At 58.0% G+C, this 26,382-nt stretch overlaps 1 protein-coding gene across 4 annotated transcripts in view; it reads left to right on the forward strand.

Moving 5' to 3' along the window:
* The window catches only part of SV2A (synaptic vesicle glycoprotein 2A), a 67,339-nt gene that overhangs the window by 31,634 nt on the left and 9,323 nt on the right, over positions 1 to 26,382 (forward strand). For 2 of the 4 annotated variants that reach the window (XM_044991717.1, XM_044991716.1), the window contains 7 exons: positions 1,527 to 2,429; positions 13,788 to 13,968; positions 15,574 to 15,725; positions 17,679 to 17,812; positions 18,932 to 19,021; positions 20,481 to 20,591; positions 21,898 to 21,986. In XM_044991717.1, coding sequence (XP_044847652.1) covers positions 1,841 to 2,429; positions 13,788 to 13,968; positions 15,574 to 15,725; positions 17,679 to 17,812; positions 18,932 to 19,021; positions 20,481 to 20,591; positions 21,898 to 21,986 — 1,346 coding nt within the window. In that variant the 5' untranslated portion in view covers positions 1,527 to 1,840. Of the gene's footprint in view, positions 1 to 1,526; positions 2,430 to 12,340; positions 12,465 to 13,787; positions 13,969 to 15,573; positions 15,726 to 17,678; positions 17,813 to 18,931; positions 19,022 to 20,480; positions 20,592 to 21,897; positions 21,987 to 26,382 lie in introns of those variants that run through there. The other 2 variants (XM_044991718.1, XM_044991719.1) reach the window with 2 other exon arrangements.

Raw genomic sequence — 26,382 nt, forward strand, 5'->3', positions numbered from 1 at the left:
TGCTCCCTAAAGTGGAGCGGTACAACTCACCCCACCTTATTCTAAGCTGGCTTTCTGCAGAGCTTACTGTGATTGGACACTCCTGGCTGAGCCCTCTAGCTTGCAAGCAGGACTGGGAAACTGCAAATTCAAGTGATAGCTTGTGATTTTAACAGTTTCAATCTAACAGAGCCCATGGTGTTAGGCTCTGTAAGCTGGGAAACTGAGGCATGAGTCTAACTAATTTAGGCTTAATCAATTTTTGCCTTAATTCATATATTTTCAGACAATTGTCACTTATGTTTATGCCAGACAGTAAAGAGATAAAATGGAATAGGTGGGGACCCAAGTTCTGGGAAGCTCTCCTACCCTTCCTGATGGTTGTCTCACATTCTGGCCTCCGGGCTCCTCTTTTGGTCTCATCCCTTCAGTTTCCAGTCTGGTATTTCTCTGATTTGGGCCCTCATTCACTTGGTTCTTCCACATTTCCACATTGGAGTCTTTCACTTTCCTGCAACCAACTTTATTTAACGTCACACGTACCCAGTTCTCCATCGATCCACGTTTTCATGATTTGTTTTTCCATTCTCCCGTCTATGCTGTTTGTAGCAGTGTGGCTGCTTCCTGGGCCTGGGGGTCGTTTGAAAGGGTTTTTTACCCTGCCCTCGTTCGCCCCCGGAAGTACTCCACATCGCCTATGCTGTGACTCACAGCACCCCAGACTCAGGCTGGCTTAATGGCAAATAAAGTTCACGCAAACCTCAGAGTCCTTAACCACAAAATAATCCACAACAGTCTTCAAGGAAGCCCCCAGTCATGAGCGCCACCTGCTTCCGCCAGCTCTCTCTGGCTGGAGCGCAGCCCTGCTTCCAAGTTTGCGTGCGTGCGTTCCTTCCTTTCCTTTCTCTCTCTCAACCAGATACACCTCTGCACCTTCCTCCTGCCTTTTATACTAGACAGGTGGGCGCCATCCTGTAAGCAGGGTTGGTTTAGCCCTAGGCTCTCCAGCCTATGGGCAAGGCACTCTGTTAGTTATTCTAAAGTAAACCATTGACATTCCATCAATATCAAACTAACGCATCGTCCTCCTTCTTTGCCATTCAGCAATTGGCCTTGTGTTTTGGTATCATTGTCCGCTCTGCATGGGTCATCCTCAGTTATGTCACCTTGATTTTGGCTTCCGTTTCTCACTGTGGTGCCAACGGGAGAGCTCTTGCCCGTCGGCTTAGAGCGTCTTCCTCAAAGCGCTACAGCGGCGCAGCTGCCCTGTCAGCATATTTTGAGCTTTTTCAAATGTGGGTTTTCAGGGGACCTTTGCCAACGTCTAGCATCCTGCTTGGCAAACCATTGTAGAGCCTTGTCTGTAATTTTGCCTGTTGTGTTTTTGAGGTACTTCATTTGGCGTTAGGGCCTAGGTATTGAATTGTTCCCCAGCCATGCGGTACAGACAGCAGCCTCCTCCACCGGGAAGTGGCTTTTGAGAGAGGGAGCATGGATGCCCTTTCCTACCTGATAACGCCCCCCTCTGTGTTTGTTCCCCCTCCCAGGACTGTCTCCTTCTGCTGCCGCCCAAGGGAGACTCGCCCAATCGACCCGCCTGGCCACTCCGGCGTCTCAAGCCTGGATTAAGCGAATGGGTCGCGGTTCAGTGCCCTCGATCGGCCGCCGTTGGAAAGCTGCGTCCTCCTTGCCCGCCGAAGAGTCCCACCGCTACCCCCTTGCCTGAGGAGACAGGGAGGGGCCCTGCGTGCTCATCCAGGAAGACCTGCCCTCCACACACACCCCCATCAAAGGCGGTTCCCATCCTCTTCTTCCTCGCGCCAGTCAGATCTGAAGGCGGGGCGTCAACAAGGGCAGAGCCATGGATGAGGGGTTCAGGGACCGCACGGCCTTCATCCGGGGGGCGAAGGACATTGCCAAGGAGGTGAAGAAGCATGCCACTAAGAAGGTGGGCAAGGGCGTGGACCGCGTGCAGGATGAATACACCAAGCGCTCCTACTCCCGCTTCGAGGAGGATGACGACGAGGAGGATTACCAGCCCCAGGACGGTTACTACCGTGGCGAGTCAGCCAACGACGAGGAAGGGGCCTCCAGCGACGCCACCGAAGGGCACGACGAGGACGACGAGATCTACGAGGGCGAGTACCAGGGCATCCCCCGCAATGACTCCCTGAAGGCCGGGGACCACCTGGCCGACAACCAGCAGGTGGTAAGCGAGTTCAGAGACTTCGAGGATCTGGAAGGGGACAAGAAGAAGGACAAGGAGGAGCTGGCCCAGCAGTACGAGCTCATCTTGCAGGAGTGCGGCCACGGGCGCTTCCAGTGGACGCTCTACTTTGTGCTAGGGTTGGCCCTCATGGCCGATGGCGTGGAGGTCTTCGTGGTGGGTTTTGTCCTCCCCAGTGCCGAGAAGGACATGTGCTTGTCCGACTCCAACAAAGGCATGCTGGGTAAGTCCTTGGGATGCCAGGAGGGAAGGGAGGGACGCCAACCCTTGAAGGGGAAAGAGGCATTCTGGGGGATGGTGTTCCCAGAGGGAGCCTAGCAACCATAGGCCCAAAGCAGTGAATGCTGGGAAGGCAGGCAGGGAGATATAGGCACTCCCTTTGGCTCGATGTGGGGTGGGGTCCTTGTGAGCTGAAAGTTCCTTTAGCAACTCCACCCCTCTTGGTGTCCTGCTCCCAAATGCACGTGGGAGTGCTCTGCTGTGGGTGATGCAGTCATTTTGAGTGCCTAGCACTCTCACGGTTAGCGCATTGCCCGGTTCAAGCCTTTTTTTTGCGGGGGAGCCCCACTTGCTACAAAGCCTTTCAGTTGGGTCCGCCCACCACCACCATCACCTGCAAGGCTCAGGATTTAGTGTGCAGAGAGCCCCCTCCCTGCCCCAAGATCCTATGAGATTAGAATAATTGGTGTGTGCGGTGGGATAGCGGATGGGGTTTTGCAGAAGCCCTGAGTTGCACTCCTGCCAAGGCCACAGTAAAAGGGGGAGGACGCTGGCCCTGAGTGGGAGTTCAGATTATTCTCCCTTCTGGGCTCTCAGCTGGTGTGACGCAGCGCCGTACCATGCTGTTGGGAGCAAAAGTAGTAACAGTGGCTCCCAGCCCCAGACAGACCCCTGTTGGTTTAGTAGCCCAGGATGAACCCACCCTGGGTTGTGCTGTTGCAGGGGGCACGCAGGGCATGGCCGGAATGGGATCCGGGCCCCACGCAGCCAGGCATGTCTGCGATTTGTTTTTCTTTTGGCCCATGGCTGCAGGCCACCTTCGAAAGCTGGGAGAGGCTCAGTCAGCTTTCGCTGCCTCTCCCCTAGCACATGGCTACTGGGGTTTCTGCCCTGGCTGTGCTGTGTGAACAGAGGGTAGTCTTGTTCCACAGGGAGTCCTGTAAATTGCTTTCCCAGTGGGTGCACTCTGCCCTCCTCCCACCCCTCCAATGCGGGGTTTTGGTTTTGGCTCATGTAATTTCTGCAGCGGCTGCTGTGTGTGTGCCTGAGGCCTGCCACTGCTCTCTGGTGGATGGAATCAGATTTCCCAAGCTCTGTGTCATAGCCCCTGTACTGCTAACAGCTGGCGGGGATTCTAAAGTGGCAGGGACTTGGCTTTTTGGGGTGGGAGGTTGAGTTCTATCTGCCCTGCGCCGTATTGAAATCCATCAAGCCCTTGGAAGTCCTGGATTTGGTTTGTCACGGCTCTTCACCTCTTTGTTGGAGAATCTCAGTGTCTTACAGGTCAGGCCCCATGATCCGTCCCCTAAGGCTGGTCAATATCCTCCCCATGGGAAGCAGCGAAGTGAAATGACTTGGGTCTAGCACACAGTTAGTTAGAGAGCTGGGAATAGGACCTAGGGGTCCTGACTCCCACAGACTGCTGTTCTAACCACTAGACCTCGCACTCCTCCCAAAACTGGGATTGGAACCCAGGAGTCCGGACTCTCAGCCCCTCCCCCGGCTTTGAGACGTGCATGCTCTGTCCTGAGTGTGTTCGTGTCCCTGACTGTCCGGTCCCAGTGGCTAAAGGCCAGCAGCTCTCGGGGTCTCCTCCCAACCCCTGCATGGCCATGAAGACGGGTTCTCGGGAACTAGCCAGCTCTCTCCCGAGTGGGTCCCTGCAGCTTTGATTCCTGCTGAGTCAGTGCTGGCGCCCACATGACGGGAGCCTGGTGGGAAAGGCCGTTGCACCTGGGAGATGCAGGCCCAAGGAAGCTGGGGGAGCAGGGCGGGCTGGGATCAATATTGGTAGCTTGTGGATTTGATCGAGCTTGGGAGGAACAGCTACCGTGTCTGAACGTCCCAGACAGAGCCAACAGCCCACCCCGGCCCTCTGACACTGGCAGCGGGGCTGGGGAGCCCCGAGGGGTGGGGTGTACCTGTGCCCTGCTGCCGCATCTCTGCCTAACTAGAGTCTGGAGGGGCTTTCGGTCCGGAGCTGAAGGATCTGCTCTCAGAATTATTTTGGAGCAGCTCCCTGGCCTGTGATACAGGAGATCAGACTAGAGGGGGAAACTGAGGCGCAGAGAGGCCAAGCTCTGTAGGATTTGCTCAGCGGTTGGGATGTAGACCAGACCTCTCGTGTCCCCCAGCCGGCCTGTAGCCCAGGTGGAATTCGCACCCGGATTGCTTGACTGCAGGCGAATGATCTCTCTATTAGGACACACTGTTTTCCTAACCCGACTCTGTCTCCCAGATGGATAATTGTGAGGCTAATGACAGTGAAGGGCTCGCTTGGTAGAACGGAGGTGGAAATATGGGGTGGGAGCTGGATTTGTAGCCAGGGGTGGCTCCTGCTCTGAAATCCCTTTGGATGCTGCGACGGGCGAGAGCTCCCGGACGGCAGTGACAGTCGGTGACTCACCCCCTGCGTCGTCCTCCTTCTCCCTCTGCCATCCTCGAACACCGGCATAATTTAGCCAATGTGAATGGGCCCCCAGCTTATCTCTCTGCACCACTGACAGCCCCTCCGGGCCTCAGCATTGCCGCAAAGGGCTTAGTGGGAATTAAATCCAAATGAAAGCAAGCAGGAGGAAATCTTGCCCGAACGGCTGCAGAGAAGAGGGGTGGGGCTGCTATAATTGGGGGGGGGGGGGCAGGAGTCTGGGAACACGAGGAAGGCCCAGAGCAGCCTGGATTTCAAGTGAATTTTGTGCTAGAGGAAGGCACCAGATTGACGCCCCTGGCATGCAGCGATTTGAGCAGGTGCAGGCCGCATTGCGGCAAAGCTCGCTCCCCTCCCACCTCGAGCACTGCCCGTCACAGCCCCAAGCGGGAGCTACCCCCCCCTTGAAAAAACTATGGAGATTGGGGAGGGAGGCCCCCCCCACATTTGTGGGGCGCTCAGTCTCCACGACCCTTTCAATCCTTGGCCTGTCTGCGGAGTCCGTCTGCCCAGCGGCTATGAGCGGGGGACCTCCCTGTCCTGCTAGGAACTAGACTGAGCCCCAGCAAACTCGTCGCATGACAACCACAGGGCTGACTCTCAGCCACTCCCGTCCCGGGCCTGAGCGTGAAAAGTGCCTTCACCCCGGCCCAGACCCCAGGAGCTGCTTGGTCGCTGCTTGGCATGGCCCTCTGGAGATCTCCAGCTGCGAGAGCTGTTGCTGGCATGGGGCAGGGCACGGCAGGAGTGCGCGTGCATGGGGATGCGTGCAAGATGAGACCCGGGCACGGGGTGGGGTGTGCAGGATGAGCACAGGTGGAGGGATAAGGGGGCCACGTGTGTGCAGGGGGAACATGCGTGTGTCTGTGTGGAACCACGAGGCAGCGCCCAGCTGTGCGGGAGGCTGATTCCCCTTTGTGTTGGCGTAGCGGCCGGCCCGGCCCCTTGCGTTGCTCCTTCCAGCACTTTAGGGGAACATTCACTTGCACTGACGGGATCTGGGCTGCGCAGCAGTTCGTCAGGGAAGCTCCTCATTCTGCCCTGCGCTCCCCATCCCCAGAGGTCTCCGGCCCTTTCGCTGAACTCCCACTGGTGGTGCCCGGCATGAACTCTGGAAGGACCCTGCCTGGCAGCAGTTGCCAGGAATGTCGAGCTGCTAATTCAGTGCTTGGATTTGCTTGGGCCTGTCTCCGTGGTCCCCCTCCCAGAGCTGGGAATAGAACCCAGGAGTCCTGACTTCCAGCCCCCTGCTTTAACCACTAGACACAACTGTCCTCCCAACACTGGACTAAAAAACCCAGGTGTCCTGACTCCCAGCCCCCTGCTTTAACCATTAGACCGAACTCCCCTCCCACCACTGGACTAAAAAACGCAGGTGTCCTGACTCCCAGCCCCCTGCTTTAGCCCCTCCCAGAGCTGGGAATAGAACCCAGTCTCCAGTCTACCCCCTGCCTCTTGGTGTAGCTTACCCCAGGACTAATAACTACAGTTCCCTCCCCACTAGGGTGACCAGATGTCCCGATTTTATAGGGACAGTCCCGATTTTTGGGTCTTTTTCTTATATAGGCTCCTATTACCCCCCACCCCCATCCCGATTTTTCACACTTGCTGTCTGGTCACTCTACCTCCCACCCAGGGTTCCCAGGCCACGTGTTCTGAATTGGCTGATAACAGCCCCAGTCCTGGCCCACGCCTGTCTGTCTGCGGGACCTGAGGACTAATTCCTTAGGCTTCAGGGTCTCTCCCTTTGATAAGCCATTCGCCCGTAACCCTGAGCCTGCCAGTCACTGGCATGTCCCCTCATCAGCTCCCCTCTCCCCCAGCACCCTTAGCAGCAGCCTGAGCATTTCCTTCCCGAGCTTTGCACCGGGTCTGCACGCCTCATTACGGGGGAGGCTGGCTTTATTCTCTGCCTCCCTCGCTGGCCCTGCAGGCTTCCCGGAAAAGGCCCATCTCTCATGCCGTCCAGCCACCTTTCCGAAGCATTTGCCTTGTGCTCGGATGAAAGGGCCTGTGGCAGGACTCTGCCTGTCTTCTGAGCATGGGGGGAGGCGGGGAGCTGTTTCTGCAAAGGGTCAGGTCAACTCCACTTCCACCTTCGCTCTCGGAGCCCGAGCTCTGGCTGAACATGCTCGGGGAGGGAAGCTGCAACACTCTGCTTGGAAACCGTTCTGCTTCTAACTCACGTTTTTCCCGCGTGTCTCCCTCCTCTCCTCGCTTTACTTGCGGTACCCCAGTAGTCTGCAGGATCGGTTACTCCGTAGCCCCAAGCGCAGCCGAGTTGGCTGGGGGCTCTTACTGGAGAACAGTGTAGTGTTGGTCTTTAGGGAGGCTGTGCCTAAGATGAACCATGAGTGGTTTGTTCCTCCCCCCCATGGCTGAGCCCCCAACTCTGGTGGGCTTTGGGGGGCACCTCTGTCGGTGTCGAAGAGCTCCTCCGTGCCAGCTGCAGGGCAGAGCGGTGTTGGCATGCCACGCTGCGGTGCTTGACAGTGCTGAATTCAAACGTAAACGTGACCGATAAAGCCACTGGGTTTGTTACCACGCTGAGCTTCCGGGGCGCGGAGGACAGGGCCGCCTGCAGACCGGCCATCTCTCTTGTAAGCCCCACAGAGCTGGCTGGTTCTACGCCCGGGTCCCACCTGGGGCCGTGCCCTTGGCAGCTGTTGTGAGCTCAGCAGGCTTAAGTGGCATCGGACTCTGGTTGGGAGACTTCCAACGGGGCGACTTGACCCTGGTGCCCTTCCCTTCGAAGCCACGGCCTGGGCAAGGCGGTGCCAGGGGCACTGTGGTCACACGGGGCTTTGCCCCAGTGTAAGTAGGGGAGCCAGGACCCTGAGCAGCTGCCTTGCGCGTAAAGGCTCCAGGCGCTGGAACGGAAGGGTCGGAGGAAATGGAGCTGGAGAGAGGGGAGCCCCTGCAATACACAGCAGTAAACCAGGGTGTGCGGGAGTTTGGCGCTGGGTTGGTGGAGGAGCCAGGGGCAAAGAAGGACGAATCTGCCTATTCAGCCCTGGGCTGCTCCTCGTTTTGATCCTCCATCGCGGCGGAGGCGCGAGGCAGCCGTTGGAAACCGGAGTGGGGGCTGGCGTCCCCTGCCAGTGCTCAGTGCGGCACACTGGGCGATGGGGATCCAGCGGCAGGTCAAACTGCTGGGCACGGGTGCGGCGAAGGACTGAGCCCCGGGGGAACCTGTGAAGCGAGGGGGCAGTCGGTGGCGCCTTGCACACTGGGTGTGGCATATGGCCGCGTTGTAAGCTTATTGGAGGCTATGCAGGGCGATGCAGCTGGGTTTCCCTGGCACGAGGCGGGAGATGGGCTTCATGTGCCCTGCTCTGGCTGGCAGGTGGATCTGGGGACTTCCAGGTGGATCTGGCCGTTGGGAGCGATACGCTGCGTCCACTCAGCAAGTGGGGTGGGGAGAGGACAGACCCCCAGGGCCAGTGGTGGAGGAGCCAGATGGGACGTGAGTGGGATGCAGCAACGGGGAGCGGAGAGAAGCCACCCCGCTGCGCCATCTCTGGATCCTGCTGCTGGAGGGAAAGGGTGGCTGAGAGGGGACAGTCCCCATGTCCCAGTCCCATCCTCTGTGCCAGACGTTTGATTACTTACCATTGTGGTAACATCTAGGAGCCACAAATCATGGATCCCTATGGTGCAGGGTGCTGTACGGGCCGTGGGCTGGGACCCCCCTCCAGTGTGGGGTGCTGTACGGCTGTGGCCTGCACCCCCCACGTGCAGGGTGCTGTACAGACCATGGGACACTCCACTCCCGCGACTTCTGGGGCACTGTACAGGCACATAGCGAAAAGCTGGGCCCTACCCCAACGAGCTGACAATCTAAGATGGGCGATTTGCTCCTGGGGCGCAGAGCCGAGAGCTGGCAGAGAATCGACATCCCTGCAGCATGGGCACCAAAGGCTGCTCCCGAAGGAAACAAACCAAGCCCGGGCGGACGAGCACGACCTCTTCCTTTAGGGTTGGATGGAGGGGCAATCTCTGCTCTCCTTGTGTGACCCCCCCAGCCCTGGATTCAATGGGATGGCACCTGAGTGGAGGAAAGTTTCTGGCTGGAATAAGTGGGAGGGTGGGAGCTGGCTGCTGGAAAATGCCCCCTACGGGAACAATCCTGCACCAGCCTCGAGGTTCTGCCAGGTCGTTCCGTCTCTAATGTCTCTGGCCCTGATTCGCCGGGTACGCCTGTGCTGCAGCCATGGGGTGTGGTCTGCGCTAGCTTCCATCGAGCCAGCCTGAGTATCCATAGCTGTGCAACCACAGCAGCGTTGCCTTCAGTTCCAGCCCGCTCCGGTACCCTGGCTCCTTCCTCGGAGGGCTAGCCTAGGCTGCAGCCTGTGCTGCTGCAGCTTCACTGCTATTGGTACCCGAGCCAGCTAGAGCAAAGCTCCCGCCTCTGCTGTGTGGACGTATCCCTAGTCACACACCGGCAGCACAAAGGGGGTGGAAACAACCCTCTGAGAATCCCACCCCCCTGCAGAGGCCTTCCCAGCCAGTGCAGATCTGGCATACGGGCCTAGCACCCGCCCTGTTCCCAGCCCCTGGCATGGGGGTGGATTAGGGGCATGGCTAGAGAGCACTGCACTATGGGTAGCCTTTTGAGTTCTATAGGAAACAGAATGTGAGTTAGAGCAGCCCTGAGGCTGCTGTGATTTACACCAGGGTTGGACAGAAGCTTGCATGACCCCAGTATATGGGCGGAGGGGGGGAGGATAAGGGGGCTTAGGAGTTCTCTTACCTCCCTGCCCCAAGTGTAGGAAGGGTGTGGCTATTAATCAGGCACCCTGGTTCCAAAGCCGTATGGCTCCTGCCAGCTGTACGCTCGATGGCTTGAGGAATACGGTTCTTCCTGGCTCCATTTGGAAATGTAGATGCCCCCTTGCCACATATGCCCCCTTCCCTGAATTCCCCCCCACCCCAATCTGTCCAGAAGAAAATGGTTGTGGCTCTTTGCTCTTCCATGAGGCCTGTCACCTTGTATTACGCTGACGGATGGCCCTATGACTGCAGCTCAAATCGAAATGAAAGGCAGGATAAAAATAGCTGCTTCTCCTCTGCCTGCGCTCTGCCTCCCGGCACTGCACCGCGTTGCTGTGGTGGCAGGCTTCCCACCCCGCCAATAAGCCACTTCTTCCAGCCCAGGAGCCCAGCTGGACTTCGTCTCTTAGTTTTGCTAGTCAGGGCTGGCTTATGATTTCTTGTTGGGGCAATGTCTCCCCTGTGTTTTAAGTGGATTCAGCACTGGCGGAAGGGCTGGACTGACCGCCCCGGAGACCAGCGCCTCCTCTGCACGCAACTAGGATAGGCATCGGGGTGAGCTGCCCCTGAATACAGCCCGTCACGGCCATGCTCCAACCCTGCCCGGCAGGGTTCACCTTCTGGGCCTGTGCAGTCACCTTGGGGACCCAGTCTCCCAGCTGGAGCCACCAGCTGCTGCGTGGACTGGAGAAGGATCAAGGCATTGCAGACCACTGATTCTCAGGAGCAGGATTAGTGTGGAGGGACGTGGGGTGTGGACAGCTCGAGCTAGTACTTATCCTTCTGGTGTCTGCAGACATCGAGAACGCCTGCATTATGTCCCAGCGCCGGTTTGGTCCGAAGAGAAGCAGCCTCATTCTCCCCATGAATATACTGGTGTAAAACAGGAGTGACGGGAGGTTGCAGGAGTCTTTCCATCATTGCTCTGTTGGAAGGGTGACTGGTCCTGCAATCCAATCCTTGAGCCCGGACAGAACCTTCCTCAGAGCTGCCTGCGTGGATCGATTGCAGGGCTGGGGCCATAGTTGAAAGCCCCTCTGGAAACGTCAGGGAGTCCAGACTGTCAGTTCTGTTGGATGTGTCAATTTCCAGGCGAGAAGGGACCGTTCTGGTCATCTCGTCTGCCCTCCTGCACAGCACAACCTGGAGAACCTCCCCTAGCAATTCCTGCATGGAGCCCGTAACTTCTGGTTGAGCTAGGCTGTGTCTCTGAGAGAGACGGCCAATCTGGACGGATGTTGGGAGCTCAGAGAGGGTTCAGAGAAGAGCCACAAAAGTGATTAAAGGATTAGAAAACCTGCTGGAAGCTAAAGCTAGACAAATTCAGACTGGAAATAAGGTGTAAGTTTTTAACAGGCAGAGTAATTCTTGAATTGAAAAATTGAAAAGTTTTGCTTAAAAAATGTGGAAGTGAAACATTTTTGGTTGATTGAAACGATTCAATGAATTTGATACAAATTCGCAAAATGTTTTGGTCGACAAAAAATCTGCATTTTTTTCATCCTGAAACAATTTCAGACGGAAAATTTTGCCCAGGGCTAGTAGCAGTGGACGGTCTCACCAGTGCCTTATACAATGGTGATAACATGGCTCTGCTTCTGCTGAGTATTCTCCACTTTATCCATCCAAGGATTGCATTTCCCCGCCTGCCACCAGCCTTGGTGATGCTCTCTGGGCTTTTCATGTTTCGTGGGTGGTTTTATGACTGTAGCCTGGAATTCAGGCATTGTAAAGTTGTTACACCAGCTTGAGTGATTCATTGCTAATATTAGTCCAGTGTTACCTCATTGCTTTGCCTCCAGCTGGTGTCTCTTGCCTTCTACTTAGAGTGCAAGCTCCTCGGGGGCAGGGACTGTCTCTTTGTTCTGGGTTTGTGCAGCACCTAGCACCAGAGGGGCCTGGCCCATGGCTGGGGCTCCCGGGCGCAGCCATGATACGAGACAATTAATGGTGACTGTCCCGCGGGGCTTGGAGAGTCCATTTTGCATCTGGAAAATTGGTTTTGCCCTTGTGCCCTTTCATCGGGGAATTGACTTGGCGGAAGTCGCCCAGCAAGTCAGCAGCAGAGCCAGGAATAGGACGCAGGCCAGAGCCCTCCCCAGGAGCCCAGGCAGGCTCTGAAGTTGCCTTTAGTTGTCTGGGTGCTCTCTTGGTGATAGGTGGCTGGTTCCATAGGAGAAGCCAGTGTTTAATTTGGGCCCGGGCTGGCACCTCTAGGCTTGGCAGTTCATAGCCCCGGCACCTCTGGGCCTGCTGCATCAGTTAGGAATGTAAAAAAATGGCTTGATTTTCGTTATCCGTTAAGCCCTGGGAGCAGCTGCCTCGCCCCGGTGGGGGTGTGAGTGATTCCAGGCCGTGAGAACTGAGGAGCGCGTCACTGGAGGTAGAATCTGGGCTCTGGCTGGCCCCGGGCCGCGACCTGGCAAGCGGCAGCCACGAGCACTTGCCATGTGTCCGCCTTGGGGAGCCCTCCCCTGGATTGAACGGTCAGGATTTGGCGAGAACTCCCCTGCCGGGGTGCAGCCGCAGCATCTCCTGAAAGTGACGTGAAGGGCAGGGGGGCCGGGAGAGCCCGCCAGCCTCCAGGGAGGAGTGACTCAGCGTGGGTGTGTGCGTGGGGGGGGGTGTTCATCCTTGTCTCAGGCCGCTCGCGGGGAGAGGAGCTGGGCACGACGCAGATGAGGGTCTGGCCTGCGTAGGCGGGAGGATGTTTCTCTTCCCCGGCTAGGCCGACGAGCCTGGGCGGCTGCGGGGGCCGACTCAGCCCTCTCGGCTTTAGCTGCCCGATGGGCCGTGAAATCCCCGGGAGGAGGGATCAGGATCGTGCTAATCATGCAGGTCGACAGCTGCCGTCACCGGGGTGCGAACGTGCCGCGTTGGAGTCCCCGTCACACTCTGCCATGTCAGGACTGGAGGCTGGGGTTGGAGGGATTCGTTTCCCCTCCGTACTGAAGCGATCGGCGGCTCAGAGCTGCATTGCGACATGACCGCTCCCCCGCCCGTGCCCCCATCTCCCCCTGTGCTCACCCCTCCCCTGGAACATTACAGGGACACCCCCCTGCACCCCTGTGCTCTGCCTCCCAACTCAGCCCTGCAGCGTGATACCGTCCCCCCGCTCCCTCTGATCTCCCCCTGAGCTCAGCCCTGCAGCCAGACACAGTCTCTCCGGCACCCTTATCTGCCCCATGCTTTGCCCCCTAACTCAGCCCTGCAGCATCACAGGAACCTCCCCCCATCTCCATCTGCGCTCAACCCCCCCCTCCCATCTCAGCCCTGAAATGTGGCATTGTGTCCTCTGCTCCTCCATTGCCTCCTGGGCTCGCCCCCCCGCAGCTCAGTTCTGCAGCATGACACAGTCCCCTCTGCGCCCCCTATTTCCCCCTGTGCTCTGCCCCCCAGCTCAGTGTACCCCATAGCACATCTCTCCCCATTTCCTCCCTTCCCATCCCCTGCCATGTCCTGCTCCCAGTTACAGCAGCCCCCTGCCCGCCTGGGCTCACCATTCCCCCTGTGGCACCGGGCTGCCCCCCGTACCAGTCCTGGTAGCCGGGGCAGCGAGCAGGGCTCCCCTCGTGCCCCCATCCCCCAGTGGAAGAGAAGTGCAGCATGAAATTAGCCACGGGTCGCTGGGACAACTTGGGAGATCACAGCCCTTGCTGGCAGGGCAGGCAGGCGGAGGGGGGGGGGGAGTGGAGGCACTGGGAGCCGCACAGAGCAGCCAGCCAGAAGAGTGATGGGCTGCCCACTATGGGAGGGAGGGATCTTCATCTCCTATGAGCTCCTAATTCATTGGGGTTGGGGTTCAGACACAGCATGGGCGGCAGGACTGCTGGGTTCTCTCCCCAGCTCTGAGTGGGGTCTAGTGGTTACAGCAGGGAGGCTGGCAGCCAGGACTCCTGGGTTCTCTCCCCAGCTCTGCGAGAAGCGTGGGGTCTCGTGCGTAGAGCACAGGGTTTTGTGTGGAACCCAGGAGTCCTGACTCTTCTTCTCCCTGTTCTAACTGCCTGCCTCCTAGAAGCTGTTGTGCTACCCGCCTGCCGCACTCCACTGGCGTTGGTGGCTGCACGGCCCCTGCATGGACATGCTCTGCTGAGCCCCGAGGGAGCGCCAGGGCTGTCGTTACTGCTGACAGGTGCCACTCTGTTTGCTGTGTCCCTCCAGGCCTCATCGTCTACCTGGGCATGATGGTGGGAGCGTTCCTGTGGGGCGGCCTGGCGGATCGGATCGGCAGGAAGCAGTGCCTCCTTATCTCCCTCTCGGTCAACAGTGTCTTCGCCTTCTTCTCCTCTTTCGTGCAAGGTTACGGCACCTTCCTCTTCTGCAGGCTGCTCTCCGGAGTGGGGTAAGGGAGGCCCGCCAGGAGCCAGCCCGCTCGTCGTGGATGCTCTGCCAGGAGGGTGGCGTGTTCACGCCCTCGGATGGGATCCGGTCCCCGAGGGGGCCAAGGGGAAGGTTCACCTCTGGCCGTGTCATGGCTGGTGGATCGAAACTGATCCTGAGCCATTTCCAGTCTCTGTGCACCATGTTTGTAGGTGGGATGGAAAACCCGTTCCCCGGAGCTTTTAGAGCCACTGAGGTCTCCTCTGGGCCAGGTCAGAACTGGCACGGTCTAGTCTGGGATGCTGGGTGAGCCGTGGTATCCGAAGAGAGGGAGCTAGGTAGACCTGCGGTCGGAGCTGCTATACGAGAGGCAGTCGGGAGGCCTTAGCAGATGGGCCAGAGTCTGGATATGTTATAGTAGAAGGTGGGAAACTGGCAGAGATGGGCCAGTGGTCAAATGGGTGGCAGCTGGTGGGATGCCAGTAAGATCTGATCTGAAATGGCAGGAGGTGGGGATACCAGACTGTATGGACCAGTGGTTTGATCTGAGGTGGCAGGAGGTGGGGATACCAGACTGTATGGACCAGTGGTTTGATCTGAGCTGGCAGGAGGTGGGGATATCAGACTGTATGGACCAGTGGTTTGATCTGGAATGGAAATGTCCCGGGAAATTCTGTAATATTTTTCCATTTGCTCCCTTCCCCCTTGGACATCCTGCCCAGATTCTCCCATCCTCCCCTCTGATAATCTCAACGCAGCAACTACCAGCTCATCCAGGGGGCTCCATCCCCTGTTAGGGTCCCACTTCGAATCCCTGCTGCTCATGCTAATGGAGGAGCCTGGCTGGGAGATCAAAGGTGGCCACTGATATGGAAGGTGCAACTTGAAGTAACTTGTCCGAGGTCACCCAGCAAATCAGTAGCTGGTCCAGAAACAGGACCCAGGAAGCCTGTCTCCCTTCCCTCTCCTCTAACCCCTAAACTCTCTTCTCCCAGTGGGTTTATAAGCCAAGTTGCCACTTTGCCTGATCAAGCTAGCTCCCACATCTGGGCAGGAAAGCAGGTGCCGTAATGAATTGAGATGCTAATGCCGCGTGCACCTCTGAATTCCCCTTCTCTGGGGAGCACCGCCTGGAATCTGCCAGCAGAAATCTGCTGGTAATTAAGGTAATTAAGAGCAGGCTTCCCCGAGAAAACCAACGCTGTGGAAAGGAACGTCCAGACCCAGTGCCGGAATCTGGCCAGGCTGGTGTGTCTGCAATGGATGTGGAATAAGAGTCAGTAACGGGGAATCCCTCCAGTCTCAGATCTTTTCCCCCCCTGCCCTAAGCAAACACGTAATTAATCTAGCCCAGGTATATGACCTGCTCCACCCACTGCCTCTCTAACTTGGTAGCCTCCACTACCTGCTGCTATATTTCATCAGGCTGATGGTGAAGCTGCTTTCCTGGCTTCAGAGGACGGTGTTAAAACCTCAGCACCTTGCAGTAGGGTGCGGACGAGTCCTTCCTGACCCCTTTCCCATTTGGCAATGAGCTTATGCCCCGCAGCATGAGGATTGCCAGCCCTTGCAGGCTCTCTCCTACTGGAAGCTGTTCTGATCCATGTTTTCTTCCTCCCTTTCCCAGCATCGGGGGCTCAATCCCCATTGTCTTCTCCTACTTCTCAGAGTTCCTAGCTCAGGAGAAGCGAGGTGAGCACCTGAGCTGGCTCTGCATGTTCTGGATGATCGGGGGCATCTACGCATCAGCCATGGCTTGGGCCATCATCCCGCACTACGGTAAGAGAAAAGGGGGCCAGCTGGTGCTCCCGTCCCTCTTGTGCTGGGAAGACCACCGTGGTCTCCCCTCTTGCTCCAGCAAAGACTGTGTCAAAGAATGGGTGGGTCAGGGGGTGCTAGTAATGGACTATGGATAGAAGTGGCTGAAAATTTTCCATTCAAACTCTTTTCTGACAAAAAAATTGGATTTTTTTTTACTAAATGATTTTTTTTGCAAGAAGTGTCTGCTTCCCTCAGAAAATCCTCTAGTGCCTCAAAGCAGAAACATTTTGATTCAGAAATACCACCATGGTGCATCATGAGAGTTGTAGTTTAGGTGCCTCCTGTCCCCCATTTTCCCCTATGTGCTGGACTCCTGGGCTGGACTCCATCTCCCATGATGCACCATGGCTAGGGCTTCTGAAGATGCACCACCTCCCCTTTCCAAGTGGGGGGGAGACTGTGGTGCATCATGGGACATGTAGTCCAGCCAGGCAGCCTGGCCTATAGAGAATCAGGCACCCGAACTACAGCTCCCATGAGGCACCAGAGTGGCATTTCCAAATCAAAATCTTCCGGTATTCACATTTCTGCTGAAAAATCAAAATTTTCCAGGGGGGAAAGCCCATATTTTTTGGACCAGCTTCAGCTCTGTAGCCCCTACCCCTCCAGTTCACACCAGTTGTCACAGCCTAGCTGTCTGCGTGGATTGTGTTTCGCCATCCCAGCCATTCACACCCCCAGGCTGGCAGCCTCAGCAGAGACATCTGGTGGGCCTGAACTCCCCTCTTGCGCCTGCTCTGGGCCAGGCCACACTGGCTGTGTAGGAACAGAGGGCATGTGTGTAGGAGGATGCTGGCCCCGAAACTGACTCTGAGATGTGCCCCAGCTGGCATGTGGATGCTAACAACATCCAGGGCTCCTGTGTGTCAGACCAGGGGCTTTGTTATGTGCACTAGGCTGAACTGATTGCAAGATAACGAGTTGGGAAAGAAATTCTCGCTAAGGGGGCGTGTTGGGGCAGCAGGCAGTCTGGGGTGGCATTTAAACCCTGAGTGCCAGGCTCTGGACTGCTCCAGGGGTGTCAGTCACGCCAGAGAGGCTGCCTGCCGGCCACTGGGACCCTGGATCCTGCTTTGCTCCTCCCACACTCTTCCAGTTCCCCACCACACCCTCGGGATGGGAGGCTTTCCTGATGGTTCCTAGAGTCTGTTCACTTTATTGATGGCCGCCGCACATTGCGTGGAGGTTTTCAGAGAACTATCCACAATGACTCCAAGATCTCTCTCATGAGAGAGAGGTGGTGTTGTTTACTACTTCGCATAACACAAGAACTAGGGGTCACCAAATGAAATTAATAGGCAGCAGGTTTAAAACAAATAAAAGGAAGTATTTCTTCACACAACGCACAGTCAACCTGTGGAACTCCTTGCCAGAGGATGTTGTGAAGGCCAAGACCATAACAGGCTTCAAAAAATAACTAGATGAGTTCATGGAGATTAGGTCCATCAATGGCTATTAGTCAGGATGGGCAGGAATGGTGTCCCTAGCCTCTGTTTGCCAGAAGATGGGAACGGATGACAGGGGGATGGATCACTTGATGATCACCTGTTCTGTTCATTCCCTCTGGGGCACCTGGCACTGGCCACTGTTGGAAGACAGGACACTGGGCTAGAGGGACCTTTGGCCTGACCCAGTAGGGCCGTTCTTATGTTCGTATGTGAATGGTAACAGCTAATCTGGACCCTGCTGTTTTGTTTGTATAGATGGGATTTGGTTTTCCAATGTGCTTTACTTTGCACGTATCCGCACTGAATTTCCTTTGCCCTTTTGTTCCTCAGTCACCCCGTTTAAAGAGATCCCTTTGTAACTCTCGGCAGTCAGCTCTAGATGTAACCAGAGTTCTACCACGTCTCACTCCTCCTCCTCCTGTTTTTCCCTCCTCTCCTCTCCTGCCTCCATCCTGTTCCCTAGGCTGGAGTTTCCAGATGGGATCCGCGTACCAGTTCCACAGCTGGAGGGTCTTTGTCCTGGTCTGCGCCTTCCCCTCCGTCTTTGCCATCGGCGCTCTCACCACCATGCCCGAGAGCCCACGCTTCTTCCTGGAGGTAAAGGCCGTGCAGCTCGATGCGGGGAGGGCGCCAGAAAGGACTAATCTGTGCGTGTCCGCGTTTGGGGCCCTGGGCTGGGATGCAGCAGGATCTAAGGCAGAAAGGGGGCACAGGCTGGATCTGGGGTATGGAAACCGGGTGCTGAACTGGGCCCCAGCTCTGCTCCAACCTCCTGCAGTAGAAACTAGAGATAGTCCCAGGCTGCTCCTGGACTATCTGAGACGGGGCTTTGGGGTCACCGCCCTGGGCCTAGCAATGAACCCATCAGCCTCAGCGGTGAACAGGTGCACCAGGACCGACGGGGGGCGATGCAGAAAGCTGGTGCTTCCGTATGAGCTCTGGGGATGGAAAGGCAGCTCCTGTCAACCCAGCAGCACCTGTTCCAATGCTAAATCAGCAGCCTGGGGCAGGGACGGTGCTTAGAGCCCGCTGGCAGCATGGGGCGTCCCGTGGCTCTACCGTTTGTTTGGGTGACTCGTGGCCATGCCCCCGTGCGCAGGTGGGGAGGGGGCCGGGAAGGAAGGGCCATTCTGGCTGCAGCGGTGGGGCATGATACCTGGAGGGCGGCGACACCTGGCTCAGGGCCTGGTCTGAGAGGGAGGCCAGTGCTGGCACGAGGTGCGGGGTGCCTAGATCGGGGGTTCTCAGCCTTTTTCTTTCTGAGGCCCCCGCAATGTGCTATAAAACCTCCACGGTATAAAAGCCAGGGCCAGCATTAGGGGGTAGCAAGCAGGGCAATTGCCTGGGGCCCGCAAAGCTAAGTTGCTCAGGTTTCGGCTTCAGCCCCGGGTGGCGGGACTCGGGGCAACGGGGCTTCGGCTTTCTGACCTGGGCTGTAGTGAGTCTAATGCCGGTCCTGCTTGGCGGACCCCCTGAAATCTGCTCCCCCCCCCAGGGGGCCTTGGACCCCCGGTTGAGAGCTGGCCGAGGTGACCCTAATTCTTAGGGGCATCTCCTGCATGGCTGACCTCCCTTCAAGCCAGGGAGCATGGGGCAGTGGGGTGCCCCTTGTAGGCCGTGTTGCAGTAGCCCAGGTGCCTAGCACTGGGGGCTCTGGACGAGCTGGCAGTGGGGGGCAGCCTGCCCCACGCTGCCCCCTTGGATTTTCTCTTGCAGAACGGGAAGCACGACGAGGCCTGGATGGTGCTGAAGCAGGTTCACGACACCAACATGCGAGCCAAGGGCCACCCCGAGAGGGTGTTTTCGGTAAGCGCTGCTCGGTCGCCCCCCCCCCGCCCCCAGCTGCTCTGGTCCCCTGGGGCAGAGGAGAGACCTTTAGGCTAGAGGAGAGAGGGGAGAGCCAAGGGAAAACACTTGTCGGTGGTGACAGAGGAGGGTGTTGTGAGTAGGGCACTGGTCTGGGAATCAGGAGACCTGGATCTTATTCCCAGCTCTGCTGCCGAGTTTGGACAAATCACTCCCTCCCTGTGCCTGGGTTCCCCACCTGTAAATAACGATAATGATCCCTAGCTCTTTCCATCAGCAGAGCACTATCGTTATCCCCATTTCTCAGCTGGGGAAACTGAGGCACCGAGCGGGGACGCGACGTGCCCAAAGTCACCCAGCAAGCTGGGAATAGAACATGAGTCTCCTGAGTCCCAGCTCAGTGCTCTATCCGCTAGGCCATTTCCCTACCTTTTGTGGGGGTTGAGAGTCTAAAACCCACTCGTGGATTGTGAGGGGAATATGGTGCCAGCTGCCTCTATTGGGCCATTGGTGGGATAGTGACCCCCCGTGCGGGGGTTGCTAATGCTATTTTTGTTTGAAATAATTTCTACCACCCCATAAATATAACAGGCCCTGCACCATGGGCCAGCAGCAGGGCTGGAACCTGGCATCTTCCCCACCAAAGCACAGACCTGGCCCTCCACCCTCTGAGATAAAGGAGTAACTCCGTTAGCTGGTAGCAGTAATAGGCCATTATCCTCTATATGGGCCAGTTGCTAGAGGGCAACATGGCACGCCGGGCCAGCATCCAACATCTAGGCCAGGATTGGCTCAATCTGAGCCCTAGGACGAGTGTGCTCCCCGCTGCTAGGAGCAAGGAGGGTGCTGGTCTGCGGCATCAAGGCAGAGGGGGGTGGTGAGAGGGAACTGAGGGAGAATGTGAGAGGGGGAGAGGCACAAAGCCGAGTGGGGTGGGGGAGAAGGAGTGGGGCTAGGGAGGAGAAGACTCGAGGGGCTCCGCTTGGATTTGGTGTGATTCGTTTTTCCAATGAGCCAGCGAAAGGTGGGTGGAGGGCCGCGGGGACTGTTGGGGCAGCAGGGGAGGGGGCGGGGGATTGAGACGGGGTGTTCGGGGACGGGAGAAGTACTGCGGGGCAGCCTGGTTCCCAACCTGGGAGAGGTCACCTCCCTGCAGGGGTGAGGCCCTGGCTCTCCGGTCTGCGCTGCTGCGGTGTCATGGACAAACCTGCCGCCAGGAGCAGAGATCGGGGTGCAACCTGGCATTGGTTCCCCTGGCATGGAGTGATGGGTCTTTGGCTGGTCTGAGGCCCCAGGCTGGAGGGACCGGACCGGCTGAGATCTCTGCCCTCTGAGCGTCCTGCTGCCCGTGCTTTATCCCCGTCCTGCCATGCCTGGCGTCGGGCCCCGCCCCGTGCCGGGGGACGTCCCCGTTCTGTCCCACGCCACCGGTAACCTCGTCCTCCCTCCCGCCTCGCAGGTCACCCACATCAAAACCATCAAGCAGGAGGACGAGCTGATTGAGATCCAGCTGGACACCGGCACCTGGTACCGGCGCTGGATGGTTCGGATCCTGAACCTCTTGCAGCAGGTAGGGCCGGCCCCTGGGCGACCGGGACCTGGTCATAAACCCAGGAATGCAGGGGCCAATTCAAACCCTGGCCTGCACTACACCGGGGCTGGATTCAGGCCGGAAGACGTCTCCATGCAGCCAGAGTCCTCCCCCAGCGCGGCCGAGAGCTGGCACGACGCCCCCCGTGAGGCACTTCGCCCCACGTGCTGGGCCCCGGGGGGAAGCGGGGTAGGGTCCTCCCTCCCCCCCAGATGACCAGCTTTATCAGGACATGCGATGCAACCTCATAGCCTGGCAGGGACTGTAGGTCAGAGGTCAAAGCTGAGTGACACCTTGCAAAGCAAAGGGGATTTACCTATCCAGCAACACCAGCCTCCTTCGCCTCTGGCTGGCCTGTCCCTTGGCCGGGGCGCTGTGCCCAGCGTGGGGGCGGGGGGCTTCCACAGCCCCCTGCCAAGAGATCCGAGAGCGCTGGTCCCACGGCGACCTGGACTGGATCCCAGTCCTCTCAGGGGATGATTCAGGCTGGGTTTGAACCCGCAGCCGAGCGTGGCTATGACCGCAAGGGCGCTCTCCCAGCCCGAAGAAGGGAGGTCGTCCCCGCCCCGTGCGGTGGGCGTTGGCTTCCTGGGCGAGGGGGTTATTTGGGGGAGCATCCTTGGTGGCGCCGCAGCCGGGGCTCCTGTAACACACAGACCAGCGTGGCCATGTCCAGGATCTCCCCCCGATCCCTGTCCGCGGCCTTGCCCGGCACCCACCCCGAGCTGGAACAATCTGCTCCAACGGGCTCCAGCCGGGCTGCTTTGCCGTGACCGAGCAGGGAGGGGGATGCGGACGTGCCCAGCCGGGTCTCCAGGGCTGGGCATCTGGCTCATGCAGTAGGGACTCCCTTACCAGCCAACCCCGGGCCTTGGGACTTGGTGAGGGGGGTCCAATGTCCTGTGTGTCCTAGCACCCCCCCCCCCGGGCCCTGCTCTGCTGAACTCAATGGGGATTCCTGGGGGCGTGGGGTCTGCACCCCAGCCCTCTCTGTGCCCATCCCAACCCCCCTGTTGGCCCCTGTTCTTGCACATGCATCAGCTCGCCCCATCTGCTGCTGGATTTCTCTCCATCTCTGTCTTCTTCCTCCATCACGCCCCATCTCCCCACTCATCCCCCCTGCCTCCATCTTCCCTCTACCTGTCTCTCTTCTTGGGTCTTTCCCCCATAGCCCCCCAGCTGCCCCTGCTGGGAGCTGGGCGTGTCCCCGGCTGTGCCTGTCCCCCAGCAGAGCTGGCGTGGCGGTGAGGGGTCCCTTCACGCTCCCCGTCTCTCCCTCCTTCAGGTCTGGAGCAACTTCCTGCAGTGCTTTGCCCCCGAGTACCGGCGCGTCACGCTCATGATGATGGCTGTGTGGTTCACCATGTCCTTCAGGTGGGATGGGCCGGGGACCCCTGGGGGAGGGGCTGGAGAGGTGATTTCGGCCCCGGTGTTGTTTGCTCTGTGTGACTTGCTGGGTCGGTTTCTTCCTGGCTCTGCTCCCAGTGCGGGAGGGGATTGGCCAGGGTCTCCTCTGAGCCGTGGATTATCCCGGGCTCAGTGATGTTTCCCTGTTGCACGGCGCGAAGGCCACAACGTGCTTTGCAAAAGGTGGAGGAATCCTGTTATGCCCATGCTACAGCCAGGGAAACTGAGGCACGGGGAGGGGAAGTGACTCGCCAAAGGTCAGGCAGGGTGTCAGTGGTAGAGACAAGAGTGCAACCCAGGAGTCCTGACTCCCAGCCCCAACCCTGCTCTAACCCCTAGGCCCCACTCCACACACACACAGCTGGGAACAAAACCCTGGAGTCCTGAGTCCCTGTCCCCTGCTCTAACCACTACACGTACTGTCTCTATATTGCCGCTGGGAAGGGGAAGGGGGCGTGCCCAGGGAGGGATTAATACAATGTGGTTGACAGGAATTTTCCAGCAGCTGGGTATCGATGTTCCCCTGAGCCACTTTCGTGCCTTATTAGACCCCCGCCCCACCCGCTGTAGGGATGGTGCCCAGGGTCAGAGGACAGCTCTGCAATCCAGAGTGGGGCAGGCACCCCCTGCTCATGCTGCCTGGCTTTGCATGAGGTCCTCTGTGCGCTTCCCTTCTCCCGAGCTCCTTCTGCAGCAGCCAGTCGGCGCCGTGCTGTGATCGGCAACGGGTCATGCCCAATCGCTTGGCATCAGCCGTGGCTCTGGTTAGGGCCAGCAGGAGAACAGCTTTTTCGGTTCTTCGGACGTTCCGAAAAAGGGGGGGGAATTGTTGGGGGAGGAACCGAAAATGAAACTTTTCTAACTTTTCGGCAGATCGAAAACTTGAAAAAAACCCAACAGAACATTTCAATCTGGGTTGGATCCTGCATTGAATGGGGGGAGGTGGAGGAGCATGAGCGTTGGGGCTGGGTTTGGGGGTTGGGGGGAGATGGCGGGAGCAGCATTCTGTCCTTGCTGGGGTCTGGAGCGCTGAGGTGGAGCTGAGCGAGGAGCTGTGATAGTCAAGGAGAGGAAGGGGAGGATGAAGATTCCAGCACCGCTCGGGCTGAGGCAATATTTTCAGGGCCGAAACTCCTCGGGCCGCCCGTCGGTGCAGACTCAGTGGAACGAGGCCGATATACCCTGGCTGGGGTACTGGCCCAGCAACTCCAGTGGAGCTGTGGCCAGTTTACACCAGCTGGGGATCTGAGTCCAGATCCTTAAAGTATTTAGGCACCTAGCTCCCCTCGATTTCAGTCTTGGCATCGCTGTGATTAAATATTTCATTGACTTTTAATGTAAGTGGAGCAATTACCAGCATCATAAGGAGAATCAAAGGCCACCAATTTGCACAGTGGCCCTGTGAGGAGAAATCTGCCTCTTTGGCTTTTTGGGACAAAGGAGCTCAGCTGCCGATGTCGGCCAAGGCCGCGGGGAGCTGGCGAGGGCTCCAATCAGGAACGAGGTCTCTTCAATTGATCTCTGCAAAGTCCTGTTAGTTGGAGCTGGCAGAGAGGTGATGGTCATGGAGTTCCTCTCGTGCAGTCAAGGTCCTGCTTGCGGGCGCAAAGGCTAGAGTGTCTTGCTCCTGTTCTAATTCAAGTGAACTGATTGGCAATTAACTTTAGCAAACTAATCTCTGGACTACTCCGCTAAAGCGTATTACAGGACACGTGTGGGTCCGTTATTGGGATGGTTGGATAATTGCTGCGGCTGGGCGTATTATTCGCAGCGAGCAACACGCCAGGGAATTGGGTGCCGAGTGCTTGCAGCTCCCATGAAATCCACCCACTGGGCATCTCTGCAAACTGGGCCCCAGGCTGTCCTATTCCTGCGGGTTGGGCTGCTCGCATGTGTTCGCTGCAGGGGCTGTGTCGCTTTGGTGCGACTGGTCAGTGGGGTCACATGGTATCACTTCTTTTCTTCGACTGGATGAGCGAGCGTAAAGGTTCCCAGTGCAGACGCGGGGGTCATCAATTAGTTTATTGGTCAAGGTCCACATTTCTTGGTCAAGCTCCAGACTCCAGAAAAAATCATACAAAAATACTAACAAGATTTCGGTGCCTGTTCGAAAGCATCTGGCTTTGGCCTGCGGTCCTCCGATTGCCTACGCGGACGGGGTGAAGAGAGAGGACGGGAGTCAGAGACCCTCCCCACCATGACCCTCCAGTCTCCACTCAGTCGGAGAGTTCAGCTCCGCCTCCAGAACGCCACGTGCTGACCCTAACCGAAACTTTTCCCCACCCTATTGCTGCCCCTGATTGTCCTTGGCGATGTCCCACGTGGCTTTGTGTGACGGGAGCTCCCCCATCCCCCGGCACACAGCGCGCTCCGGCTCCAAACCTCCCTCCTTGTGGTTGGCTTCCAACAAACGAACTGACCCCCTCCCAATGAGCCAGGATCCCCCTGGTGCTGTGCCACTCCCGCTGTGCTCCCCAGCTAACAAGGCCAGGCTCCAAGCACGTTCCCTCTGCCTCCCATCCAGCCCGTCGCCCCAACTCCCACTGCACTGCTGAGTCTTCCCCGCTACCCTGGCTTGGAGCTAATTAATGCTCCGCTTCCTTGCCAGACGCTATTCGCTCGGTGTGGGATCCATCTCGCTCACAGAATCCGCCCCCCTCCTGTTCCCAGAACAGGATTTCACGCTAGGTTCAGTGGCTGTCAGAGAGGCTGGGGGGGGGGGTTGTGTTTCAGAATGGGGGAGGGGGTGGCAGGGCTGATTGCCGCACGCCTCGACTTTCCCCACACAGGCCTGGCCCTGCCACGGCTCTCACGCCACCTCCCCCCGACAGCCACACGGGGCTGCCCCAGGAAGGAGCTGTGCAGAGGGAAAGCCAGGAGAGCCGTGCTCACAATGACGAGCCTTTTCTGCAGCAGCTAGACGTGCTAGGCTGTGGGATAGTCTCCGGCGGAGAGGGGCGGCGTCCCCGTCGCTTGGGGAATCGCCATTCACGCCCAGGCACCCCCATTGAGTTTAGCAGCCAGATTGTGGCTCTGCGGCTGTTGTATTTAACCGGCTTCTCTGTTCTCGGCCACCTCAGCAATAGGGCCGTGTAACCAGGGCAGGCTGGCTCGTATCAGAGGGGGCTTGTAGCCCAGCACCAGGGGAGGCTCCAGGTACCAGCACGCCAAGCGCGTGCCTGGGGCGGCAAGCCACGGGGGGCGCTCTGCCAGTCGCAGGTTGACCTCCCGCAGGCTGCCGCCGAATCCGTGGGACCGGGGACCTCCCACAGGCAAGCTGCCAAAGGCAGCCTGCCCGCCGTGCTTGGGGCGGCAAAATATCTAGAGCCACCCCTGCCCAGCACAAAGCCTACAAGGCTGGGTCACATCACATAAAGCCCCACAGAAGTCAGCTGGCTTCTCTAGGGTGCTTGATCTATCTGTCTATCCCCAGACACCCCCTCTATCTATCTATCTATCTATCTATCTATCTATCTATCTATCTATCTATCTATCCTTTTCTTGAACATTAAGAAGAAAGCCTATTAACTCCCCATATGTTGGCAGAGGGCGGGAGCGTGATCCAGTGACTGGCGTTGGAGCCGGGGGATGGATCAGGACTCCTGGGTTCTGTGTCTGGGAGGGAATCTCCTCCCGTGCCTACAGTGCAGGGCTTGGAGTCAGGACTCCTGGGTTCTATCCCCTGCAGTGGTATTGACCGCACCCCGAGAAGGACTTCAGGCAGACTTTGGACTCTAGTAGTTGTCCTTGGTGCTGAAGGATGGAGCTCAGTGCAGAGAATCTGCCATGAGAATTGCTGCAGGAAAGCCCATTTCTTTCTCCCTTTTTCTCTGATCACCCCACGGGCCCCCCGCTATGCAGGGGTCAGTACATTTTCCTGCTGTCTTTAAGCCACCATTACAGTCGGCTGGGGGCTCAGCTGAATGGTTCAGGGGTCGGTGTGTGGAGGGGGCGGGGGCCAAGCATGCCCAGCTGGTGCCCATGCTCTGGATACACAAAAGATCCCAATCTACAGGGCTGCCCTCTTGATGAGCATCCCCCCACCACAACCCACCGAGCCCAGAGACCTCCACCCATTCTATGGGGCAGCTCTGGGGCCTTCAGGTGGCTGGTTCAAATCCACCATTGGATGGCAGAGAGCAGCAAGTGTTTGGGGGAAAGGCTTGGAGGGTCTGAGCTCAGATTTAGGGGTGGGGATCCCCAGTCTTAGCCAGCCCCTTGTTGGCAGCCTCAGCACAGAGGCCAAAGACAAGCTGGTCCATGGAGAATGGAGGCTGTCAGGGTAGCGTACTGGGAAAGGATGCCCTGTTGTTAGCTGAGATTTAAGCCCCAGATCCAGCACACGTTGGAGACAGAGCCCAGG

Source organism: Mauremys mutica, chromosome 17 (assembly GCF_020497125.1).
Source record: "Mauremys mutica isolate MM-2020 ecotype Southern chromosome 17, ASM2049712v1, whole genome shotgun sequence".
Taxonomy (NCBI): domain Eukaryota; kingdom Metazoa; phylum Chordata; order Testudines; family Geoemydidae; genus Mauremys; species Mauremys mutica.